Here is a 12,588-nt window from a genome sequence, read left to right as displayed (position 1 = left end):
AATGTTTTCACCATGTATGTGAAGAACCTGAAGTAATTTTCGAGTGCTAATATAACTGAGATGGGAAAAGAAAGATGCTTTAATTAATAATTTAGCTGGAGAAGAAAGAAAGCAGCAGGGAGAATCAGTGCCTCCAGCTTTGTCCAGTCATCCCAAAACACTTGAAGTCCATACAGCTGAGCTGATGCAAGAGCAAAAAGAAAGAATCAAACCAGATCAGATCAGAGTGGTTGCATCAATAAGGACTACATACTAAAGATCAAGTGGTGCCATGACTCAGAGCACCAAATCTGAAAGGAAATCATCTTTACTCGGATCTAATCCATTACTGGCTCCAATCGAGGTCAAAACGCCGTCACTCGCGTGGACTGCACATTTTTGCATCGTGCTCCGTGGCCACTTTACTTACTAACCTTAAAACTGTCCTTTTTTGGATGAGCCAAGTGGACAGCTAGCTGGTACATATGTGTGCTCACGAATCTAGAAACCTTAAACAACATGGTACTACTACCTAGGCTTTATAACTTGGATGTTACCTTTAGCACCCAAATGCCAATGTTCCTGGCGCACCCACCTCAATAAGTATGGCTATAGTTATTATATCCGTCAAAAATGACAACCAACAAGGTTTCCCCAAGTGTGAAATACAAACTTAAACATATAATACTGTAGCCACCATATGCAATAAATGAATTTAAAAAGAAACTGAAAGACGCAACAGGGTCTATTGGTTGTGGTGGATCTACGACTTCTTAATCCGTAAGATTTGTCATCTTACACGACAGAGCATCAGATGCGCCATATTGGCATCAAAAGTCGTACCGTCATTGTTGATAAAAAGCCATGCCATTTGTCGCCTTCTATATCAACCGTGTTAATACGCAATTGGACAACTGTACCAAGATATAAGTACACACTTATGAAGAAAGTGTACTACCCACATGTTACATGGTAACATGACGAGATACAATTGGATGGCTCCACCAAGATACGAGCCCACAATTTCAAGTGTACCACTTACAAATTACGTCGTAATGTGTCGAGATACAATTGGATAGCTCTACCAAATATAAGCACATGGTTTCGAAGAAAATATACACCCACATATGACAAGATAGGAGCGCACCATTTCCAGGAAAGTGTACACCCATATATTACGAGGTATGAGCACAAGGTTTTGAAGAAAGTGACAAACTAGAAACCACTTGCCTCTGAACGAAATGGAGCAGGTTTTACCGCTCCAACCTCAGTTAGAAACAAATCTACAACTTTGAATAGGTAGCTAACACAACGCTAGTCTGTTTCAACGGTTCGAACAAAAAGCGTCTGGCTTGGTAGCTGACGCCATATTCTATGGCAATGGCAACATGTCCAAAGGCAATAGGCTATCCTCGTACCCCAAATTTAAACTATGAACAGTCGCAACAATATATATATTATGGATGTCCTTGTCGCAACCACCGAGGAAAATAGTATATAATGGGCCATTCATTAACCTAATTTAAAATTAAAATAGTACTATTTAGCAGTTGTTTAAGCCTAGCTTAGTGTTGTCAGCACATGGCCACCACCATCTCGATCCCTTTTCGTTGCAGACCATTACAAGCAAACCCAAGAATACAAAAAATAGCTAGCTGGATCAGGTAGCAGCTGGGGGGAAAGCTTCAACTAGCTAGATTAGACTTGTCGATTGTCACCCAGCTAGACAGTAGAGAAGAAACAATTAGCAGCCTCTAGCTTAGCTCCATTTCGATCGGTTCTTAATTACTTTCGTCAATCGGCCGGCCAGCCGGCAGGAGAGAGATCTAGAGAAGAAGAAGAGGAAGGGGAAGAGGAAGAAGAAGAAGATGGGGAGGGGGAAGATTGCGATTGAGAGGATCGACAACACAACGAACCGTCAGGTGACCTTCTCCAAGCGGCGCGGAGGGCTGATGAAGAAGGCCCGGGAGCTTGCCATTCTTTGTGACGCCGATCTCGCGCTCATCATCTTCTCCAGCACGGGTCGCCTCTATGACTTCGCGAGCTCCAGGTCTGTTAGTTAACAATTTGTTCCTGCACCTTCCCAATACTCTACTCCCTCTGTAAAGAAATGTAAGAGTGTTTAGATCACTACTTTAGTGATCTAAACGCTATTATATTTCTTTACGGAGGGAGTATCAGTTACTTAATTTCATCCTCTCATAGTTTGGATGTGTTTCTATTTATTTTATTTTATTGTCTTCATCAGTGGAATGCAGGCAATACTAGAGCGGTACCAGAAGGCAAAAGAGGAGCACTGCGGAGTGTTGAATCCAACATCTGAGGCAAAGGTATGTAAGTATATATGCATAGTAATTTTTCCACGCCACATATATATTTACCAAAGGAAAGAGAACGGTGAAACGAATAGCAAACAAGCTTGGATGAAGATCTAGCAATATGATCTCTGATGATCCGCCTTCGAGTGAGATTTTGTCTTTTATTTCATAATGCTTCAAACTATGCAATAAAGATGACCGCATGTATGATCGATGCAGAAACAGAACCCAGAGGTATTCCTCTCCCTTTGTGAAAAAATAGCAATCTAGCTAGCTAGATGTGCATATAGCTCATTTCCATGAACTAATTAACTGAAGTGGTTAATCATTCAGTTGAACGGTTCTAAACAGACTTTCGCCATGGTGCTAAAGGAGGTAAATAGTCTCATGGGTGAAAGAGAGTGTGTGTTTGCTCATATTTCTAGGGAGCAGAATAAAATTAGCCATGTTCTTGCTAACTTTGGTTGTCAGGAGGATCACACTGTTGTTTGGATCCAATCTGGACATGACAATATCCTTAGTGTAGGAATGAACTTCTTTGCTCTTGAGCAATACACCCTTTTTACCACCATAAAAAATAAAAGCAAACCACCAAGTCCAAATGTCAGAAGAAAATAATAATAACTCCTACCTATTAGTAGTTATCGTACGTTAGTGTCTCCTCACGGAATTAAATCTCTAATCAAAATTTTACGCCAAACGAATTAGGGAATCATAATCATTATTGATTCATAATTAATTACTAGGTTAGAGCATCTACAACTTGGGCTAATATGAGCCCCTATATGTTTGCGGAGGCGTCTGGACATGTACGTGGACAGGACCAAGCCACCACCTATATGTCCTCCCGTGCAACCACATCCTCCTTTATAAAACCTCAAATGCATGCAATGACATGCACGTCCATCATTTGACGATATAAATACACATAACAATGAATTTAACACACAAATAAAATTTATTTGAAGAGCAAAATACATAGTTCAAACATAAATTATTCAGAGTGCATAATTTAAACATAAAATTAAATGATTTTCATTGTGGATTCACATATGCTCCGCAAGATCATTCAGTAGTTACACAACAATTCATCCTTGATCACCGAGTTCACAACATGCTCTACATCTTGTTTCGGGAGGCAGGCATGTACTCCAGACGTTTCAAAATCTTGTGTGTGTGTGTGTGTGTGTGTGTGTGTGTGTTTTGCCCCTTCGCCCTCATCCTTCACAATCATGTTGTGCAAGATTACACAACACATGTCATCGACTGCTACAATGTCTCCGGTCACACATCATTGCAACTCCACGAACAGTACCCCAGTGAGCTTGGAGCACTCCAAATGCCCTCTCCACATCCTTCCTAGCACCTTCTTGCATTTATGCAAACAGACACCATTTGTTACCTTGGGACTCGGATATAGTCTTCAGAACGCCGCTCATCGGGTAATAAGTATTATCATCAAGGTAGTATCCCATAGTGTAGTTATGTCTGTTGATGGTGTAGTTGCATTCAGGGTAACAACTATCTTGCCCTTTATCGAACCCTTGAAGTTCAAAACATGCTCCACTTGCTTCTCTATTTCTTCCTGGATGCTCATCATCAACATAATGAATCAAGCTCGTTGTTCTCAAATTCATCATCATGCGCATACATGTTTGCCTACTAATGAGCAAAAGAATGTAAAAATAGTTCAAACATTTTGTCGAACACAAAGATGGCGAAGTGTATGTCAGGAGGAGTAGGATGTACCAGGGTAGCCTAAGGACTTCTTTGGAGAAAAAATTCCATGCATTCAAACCTCTTTGTATAACTACTTTGTTTTACTTGTACCATCCGACACTCTATGATCCAAATTCCAATGTTTTTCTAGTCTTACAGGATTCAAGAAAAAAATTCCAATCACGTGGTTTTCTTCTTTTCCATGCATTTTGAGGATAATGTGAATCAAAGAGTACCTAAGGGCCTCTTTGGCTCGAATTATAAAAATATTTAAACTGCAAAAAAACATCAAAATGGTTGTCATGTTATATTAGTTCCTACATAAATTGAATACACGTCATACTATAATAGAGCATGTTTGGTTGTGTCATAGTAAAAAAATGAGAAACAATTCCGAAAAGATTGTGAACATGGCATACTTGTCAAACAAATAATGAAATTCCATGAAGTTGCTCAATGGGAATTTCATTTTGACCTATAGGTAGAGGAGACTATATGAAAAATTCTTACGGCTTTTTAATCCTAGAAACTAAAAAGTCTAATGAAATTCGTTTAAACTGGTGACGCCCTAAAAATGTTATCATATAGGAGGGGGTGGGGTATTTAGAAAACTGTGGCTATCACATGACTATATAGATATCCACTCAGTCTTCTAAATAACCCGTCATGGCTATCACAAGACTCATCCATGGCCAGATGGCATGTAACCCCATGCATGTTTTCTTGTCTCAAGTGTGAAGCTACCATAGATTATCTGATGCATGCCACTGCAAATGATTCCCACAAATATCTATCTATAAATACTTTAGAAAAGTAACGACAACTAGAAAACCTCCAAAACATCTTGGTTGTAGCTAGATAGTCCAAATATGTCATGAGATTGTGCCACATTTTTTCCATTCTTCATTTCTAGAAATACACACACACAGAGAGAGAGAGAGAGAGAGACATTCTTTCTCTCTATATATATAATACCACCCCGCGGTAGTTCCCTCATGGTAGTATATATAATACTTTATCATTCTAAGTATGTTCATATACTATATCTAAGATATTTCAAAGCAAGATAGCTAAAAAACTGCATGTAAGTCCATAGTATTTATATATTTTAACAATAGCTTCATATTTGTACGTATAAAACAATATCTCAATCTTCCCCATGTAGGTGTTCTTGGATAATGTTATCTTTTGTTAAACCACCTCCATCCTTAGATGTGTATGGTCAACCTTATTACACTGTTTCATTATGAAAATATCAAGCTTTGTACTTGTTGTCAAAAGGAGAGAAAAAAACATGGACCAACAAAGACCAGCATGCCAAAAACACCACTCTAATCAATCATAAACCAATCACTAGTCAATCGTCCAAACATTAGACATAAATTGCCCAGTAATTCACTCATGCTTCTTTGGACAAGCTCCATCGACTCTCTATGTTGCACCTTCTGCAATAACACATATGACTGCAACATATTGTAGATGAGAGTATCACCTACATACAAGAATAAGCCTTCTTTTTGTCAAACATGAAATCATTTTTGTATCATCAGATAGATCAGAACATCATTGTTGGTCCGCGACCAATGTGAGAAATCTTAAGATTTGTCATCTCCTGTTGGGACCAATTTCTAAGGGCTAGAGGGCGAATGGTGAAGTCATATTAAGGAACTATACGCCAAGTTTTGGGGTTGGCACTTTTAGAACAAGACAATGAAGACTATGCAACTTAAAGTACTTAGCAAGAAGGTAAACAAGAGCATTGAGCAGTGAAAAATAATAACTTGCAAGTAAGAGATATATGGCAAAGGGAATCCAAATACTCGTGACACGAGAATATATTTCCCCTTGGTTTGGATAATTGGCACTATTCTACATGCACATTGATGGAGTCTTCAAACAACAATTCTAGGATCACAAGGATCTGGATTGCATTGCCCACCAAGTGGTCGGCCCAGTGCAATCAACCTATTTCATCATGGCTTGCACATAGAAGCATCCACTAATTAAGGGCATATCTTCACTAAGAGGGCAATCTCAGAGCTCGTATGAGCTCTTGAGTCCTTCACACATAGAACTTGGTAGGCTCTCAACTGACTCCTAACCATCTAGGATGCACTCACTATCCTTGAGTAACAAGCAAAGTAGATTCACTTGATAAGAACTCCTTGAATAATCTTTGATCAAAGCTTCTCCCAATAATCCAAAAGATCACTCTCTCATAAGGATCAGAGTGTGGTTAAAGTAATGAACTTAAGATGTGTAGGGATTAAAGAAGGAAGTTCTTCGACTTGAAAGAATCAAGAAGTGAAATGGAATCACCCAACACCTTTTCTCTTCTATTGTTGCCTTGGACCTCTCTTCATCTATGGCGCTTTAAACTTCCATAGTAAAGGCCCAAAAATATGCAAAATACTACAAAGCAGGAGATATTAAATGCCAGATCGATAGCTTGCTATGCAACAGATGCTAGACAACAATAAAAAAATGTTGAACGGTTTCTTGTTAATAACAATAGCTACAATGAGTGTCCCCTGGCATATTTATTTAACCACATTGTCCTTTGTTAGTATAAATTTTGGATCAAGAACTAAGGAAAATCTTTATCTCTAACGGTAATTTAAGACTCGACAATTTTTAGACGTAAAATTGAACCTTTTATCTGTTAAAGACGAACACAGCAAGTGCACAGAGAAAACTCCACAAGTGTGAAGATCTCATTGAAGCATGTAATGGTCTGTGGTTAGACGTGGATGCACAATCTTAGGGACAGTCTCATTCGAGTTTGCTAAATGTTGGCCAATGAATACTCTCTACTAAATTCCACATGTGGGTTCTCAGCTCCAATAATCAATGAAGCACTGGAATTCTTACGACGTACAATACTAAATATCCCGCAGTTATAGCCAAAAGAAGCCTATCCATGATGTACCTATCCTCTCAAAGTTAAATTGACTTACCATTCCCTCACTAAATGGTTTAAATTTATCAGAAGTATCATCAACCTTCATGAGTCCCTTTCAAAAGTAGGAGTATGTTGATTTGACTTTAACCACTGAGAGTTTTTTACCCCAAAATAGCTAGTACTATGTAAGAGAAACTACCACACTTCATCCTTGCTTAGCAACTTAAACAACCATTTTACTCACATTTTTTACTTGTAGATCATGAATTCCAAGGCTACACTCATTGTTAGGGATACATAAAATATCCAGCCATGAAAATGGTACTTTTTCTTCTATTCCTTCGACTGTCAAATGAATTAAGACTGATAATAGTCTAGCCTCTCCCGAACCCTCCTGATATCTCCAAAAAAGATAGCATAAGGATGGGGAGACTCCTATCACAAAATTAATCAAGACCAAGCACCCTCACCAGGAAAGATTCTTGGACTTACCAATACTAAGACACTCCTCAAAGTGGTCTTCGATGACCTTCCAATCGCATCGCAAATCTTGCAGCAATTTATTAGAGTACAAAGGTATTTAAAGGGGAAGAACCCATCATGTAACCAAAAGGTTGCATATACTCAAGTTCATGCTCCTTGGCTTTTCCAAAATAATACAACTCCCTCTTGTGGTAGTTTATCTTAAACTGAAAGACCTACTCAAACATGCAAATGATTAGCTACATATTGGTAGCTTTAGCCAAGTCAAGATCCATAAAAAGGATCGTGTCATCGGCTTTCCCCATGTAAGTGTGTAATCCATTACGCTCAATTGTTGCAACGGTACCACTACTGCAAAATGACTCTACACTGACCAACACTAAAACCCAATACTAATAGGTTTGATCGTCTGTCAATAAAGAAATGCCAATGGGACCGGTGGAGACCATGACAAAACCCAAAAATATCGGGCTATGCCAGTAGGCCTTGCTAGTAGTTCATCGTTGGCATGACCTGGTATCACTCTCTCCCCTAACATCACCTTACTATCTCCTCATGGTCTCCATTACATCCTCCCGACCAATGGTGAGAAGATCCCATAGCTCCTGCCTTGGATGGTGGCGAGGAGGCCCACCATTGGTGTCATGGGTGAGTACAATGACATTCAAGAGGGGCAACACCGGGTGGGCACATTGGAGGGGCATTGCAAGGTAGCATAATCATTGTGCAAAGCAAAGATAGGAGACCCACGAGTTAGAGGGCGGGGCAGGGGTGGATTAGGGAAGAAGGTGAAGAAGGGAGGGATTTGGGAGAAAGTGGGGCATGTGGGAGAAATCAAGGGGATCAGGAAGCGAGAAGTTCAACTGTTGCATGAGAGAGAGAGAGAGGGTAGGGGCGCAAATAAGGGTTAGGGTTGGTGGTTTTATATGTGCTACAAGAACAACGCATGATTTGGGTTTTTCCATTGGGTCAATCTTCCCATTGGCATGCCCTTGGTGTAAACTATCGACGATGAGTTATATGCCACAAATGGGCTCTTATTTTTGGTCCATCACTGGTCTCGTCTGTCACCAATATAAATTTATCATTGACGGGCCACATATTTGGCATGGCCCATCAGTGGTGACCCATTCAGTTGAATTTTTTACATGTTCGCTTACGGGTCACAAGGAGCCCATCAGCGGAGGAGGGGTCAATAGTGTGTCATTATATGTAGTAGTACAGTATGCAAGGAAGCACGGTTATGGGTCTCCTAATTAATTTGGTGTGCTTATAGTTAGTATCTTATTTCATTTCTATTTGTTGGGCAGTTATGGCAGAGGGAGGTTACAACCTTGAGGCAGCAAGTGCAGAACTTACACCACAATAATAGGTAATATTAATGTTCAAATAAAACTAGGTGATTTCGCCGCACGTTGTTGCGACAATTTCAAGATTACTTTTTGACGAATTCTGTATCAACGAAATGACCTAAATCAAAAACTATTATTTTCAGAAGTAATTGTGTGTGAATAAATAGTATGCATGCATGTTGGACCACTGGAGTTGCAACTATTAAATTGGGGCATGCATGTGCTGCAAAATGGTGTTAGTGGATGATGATGTGGCACATTTAGTGATGCGGAGGGCTGCATGTTAAGAGAATTGAAGTTAGTGGAGATCAACTATTTAGGTATATAGGATATAGGATGCCAATAGTATAGCTATGCGGAAGTTTGACTGGTTTCATGTGCAAATTAATTGAATTAAAAGAGTGTGCCATACTGCCATGTGTGCCAAGATCTCTGACTTGAAGACTAGGCCGGTGAAAGACCATGTATTTAGTAGCATCTTTTTTTTTAATGAATGGAGAAGCTAGATAGGTACACTCTTAAACCATGTGACCTCTAATGTTAGGCAATTGTTGGGAGAGGAGCTATCGGGGACCACTATTCGAGATCTGCAGTTTCTAGTGAACCAGGTTGAGATGAGCTTGCATTCCATAAGAAAGACGAAGGTGCCCTTTCATTTCACCTTCTGTTACCTTCTTTTTATTTTTTATTTTTTCATACATATTTTACTTATAATTGCTTTCTTTAGGAGCAAGTTATGGCTGCGGAGATCCATGAACTTAACCAAAAGGTTCACTGCATCTTCTTCATGTTCTTGCTTGTACTGTTGTTGGTGTTGAAATAGCTCAGTTAGCATTGATTCTCGTATATGTGTCTGTTATTGACAGCTGAGGTATCATGAGATGGAATTTGCTTTTGCAGGGATTTCTTGTTCAGAAGGAAAATGTCAAACTTGACAAGAAGTTCAGTATTGCTCATGAGCAGAACATAGAGCTGCGGAAGCAGGCAAGAAGTGCCATGGATTCTCATGTACTAAATGAATGCTAGTAGCTAATATATCCTAGCTTGTCATCTGATAGCCCAGATATACTTAGAAATTGAAGTAATTGTTGATGAACCACATTTTATAACGTATGCATTAGCAAGTCACTGAAAGAATTGAAATTTAAATTTGACTTGAAGTTCACATATAGATGATTAGTATATGATTTGAAAAAGGAGACAAATTTGACAGATCAGTATAGAACCCCTACATATATTCTCGGGTAGGTTTTATTCAATATTTCACATCCCAGATAGCGTATTAGCATGACTAATGCAGATTCAAGTAAAAATAATTCTTTCTGAAAAAGTAATAATCTATTGGACAAATTAGAAATGCGATGCAACCCTGTAATTTAAAAAATATATGTGTTGGAACTGGTTGCAAACTATATATGTAGCAGCTCTAGCCAATATAACATTGACCATATATATTAGCTTCAGTTTTTTTTATTTACTGCAAGCATAGAAGGAAGCTGGCACTTGACAAACTATTAATGTGTGTTAATTAGCTTTCGGCGGCCATGAGATCGAGTGAGCAGCAAGCCAGCGGAAGCAACTCAAAAGCTGCTGCCGGATTATTGTTGTCTACTAGAGTACGTGAACCAAATATTGACCTTGAGTTGCGCCAGCAGGAGCATGAGGATGAATAACATCTACTATACGTCCACTGCATGCAGTAAGTACTGTAATCCATATGCTCAATCGATGCCAAACAAGTCGCAGTTAATTACATTTCTAACTTTAAGTTTATTGTTTTGCATGAGACAGCGTCAAGTGGTTAACTGTATTTTCAGTGCATGCGTGAACGAACGAAGCTCTTTCGTGTGCAATTTGCGCCTGGTGTGTACAAACAATATTGAAGCAGACACCTGCTTAGAACCATATATATTTTTGGTGTTATATATAGAAGCAGCAGACGTAGTATGTATGTGAGTCTAATTACTCGATATTAACAAGGAGGCAAGAGAAGATCAAGTATATTATGAATGGACATGTTTCCCAAACTTAATCATGTTTTTGGTTACTTGTATATGTTGGTCACAATTCAGAACCTAATTAATGAGCTTCTGTTCTTTATTTTGTGTGGGACCTAATTAATGAGTTGAATATGGAGCTACTAAGTTTTTGTTGCGAGTCAGATATCGGCCGTCTACAGAAATTTGCACAACTTTGGAGGTCATGGTGTATTATGTGTTTAGGAATGGATGAGAGTATCCCCATTTCCATGCGTTTGAGATTATTAGCCACTAGCAGTATAGTCAACCCTACCCTACCATGTTCTCATAAGCCCTTCTTTTACTCCGATAGTATTCCGGATCACAATTGATGCAGAGAAAAGGGATATATTTTTATATTATAATAAAAAGGCAAGTGTAGTAAATAGAGAATCCGATCGTGTCATGACTTATTATTCCATTTCTACTCCATGAGATCTTACGGAGTCTATTCATGGATGCCACGGTTGAGGTATGATCATAGAAAATGTTCTCCTCCAGTGAACAAGGCTATCCTTCCTAGGTAGGGGGAACTTGCGTGTTGACATGGTAAAATACCCACCCTAACATGCGATCATGCAGAGAAAATGGCCCATACATTTCCGTTATATTATGATATTTATATCCAATAATTATTTTGTCACTATACAATAAATCATACAATAAGTAATTGTTGATGAACCACATTTCATACATGCAGAGAAATTGTCACTAAATTATTTATTGTATAGCTCATATGTCACTATACAATCAAATTTCAAAAAAAATTGCAATACCCATAACAATGCACAGGGTATGATCCAGTTTGAGGAGTGATTGTGCCGATATACAATTGATCGATGCCCCAGATGGAATTAGCTGGCTTCATAATGCTAAAAGATTTTCAGTGAAGGTTTTCTTTAATCATGCTCTTACATGGAATGGAGTAATTGGTTATATATTGAAAAATCAAGATACCTTCCAAAAGCCGGAGTTTTTATTTGGTTGGTTCTGAAAGATAGTATTTGAACCAAGGGTGTCGTTAGGAAAAGAGGATGTAAGGTGATGATCTTTGTCTCTTTTTTGGGCCACACGAAAGCAAATACCACCATTTTCTTTCATTGCCCGATTGCAAAATATATCTGGAATGTGGTTTGACGTGTTGGTGTCTACTTTTAGCATGTCTTACGCGCTAGTTAACTAACTGACGCTCATGCATAGCTCGCATGGGCCATAGCCCAAATAACGAGCAAATGGCTCGGTCACTTGGTTGCACTAGCAAGCTAAAAAGATCATCTAGAAAAACCAGCAGTTGTTGGTTTAGAAAAATCTGACATCTGGTTTTTTATAGATAACAAAATGCATATATTTAAAAATGTTCGCAGATTTTTTAAGAGTACATGAATTAATTTTTTTCAATGAATTTCAATACTGCTCATGAATTTGAAAATTTGAAAAAGTTCATTGACTAGCAGAAGGGCTAGAATGATTGGCCCAATGGCGGAACGCTCGCGAGCAATGCGTACAAAGATTGAAGTAATTGATTGGCTGCTAAGACTAGTCGTAAAGAAGAGTAACTTTGAGTAGTGTCATGCATACGTCATTAGTCTATAATTATATGTTATTAGTTTTATAGTGTAAAGTATCATATAACTAGTATCATAAATATTCGATTGTTTTGCCTTGGTTATGTTACGATAACATATTAGAGCATGGACAATAGTATAGCCAGCTGCAGCCTGCAGGCTATATGATGGTGTCATGTTTTTTATAGCGAAGTTTATAGCCGGTGATTATAATAGTTGGATAAATATGTACTATTTTATTGATGATGGTCC

General features: G+C 38.6%; 1 protein-coding gene across 2 annotated transcripts; it reads left to right on the top strand.

Moving 5' to 3' along the window:
* The first annotated feature begins 1,847 nt into the window (after window positions 1-1,847).
* Window positions 1,848-10,426, top strand: LOC123152642 (MADS-box transcription factor 25-like). 2 transcript variants are annotated; one of them, XM_044572141.1, is made up of 7 exons: window positions 1,848-2,029; window positions 2,228-2,309; window positions 8,712-8,773; window positions 9,298-9,397; window positions 9,481-9,522; window positions 9,654-9,737; window positions 10,286-10,426. In XM_044572141.1, the coding sequence occupies exons 1-7, from the start codon at window positions 1,848-1,850 to the stop codon at window positions 10,424-10,426; spliced, it is 693 nt and encodes a 230-aa protein (XP_044428076.1). The 2 variants fall into 2 exon arrangements, with proteins under 2 accessions (XP_044428076.1, XP_044428075.1); XM_044572140.1 differs by having other exon boundaries at window positions 9,654-9,761.
* The last annotated feature ends 2,162 nt before the right edge of the window (window positions 10,427-12,588 follow it).

Source organism: Triticum aestivum, chromosome 7A, assembly GCF_018294505.1.
Source record: "Triticum aestivum cultivar Chinese Spring chromosome 7A, IWGSC CS RefSeq v2.1, whole genome shotgun sequence".
Classification (NCBI taxonomy): Eukaryota; Viridiplantae; Streptophyta; class Magnoliopsida; order Poales; family Poaceae; genus Triticum; species Triticum aestivum.
Note: the sequence above shows the minus strand (reverse complement) of the source record. Positions and strands in the feature narration are given on the sequence as shown.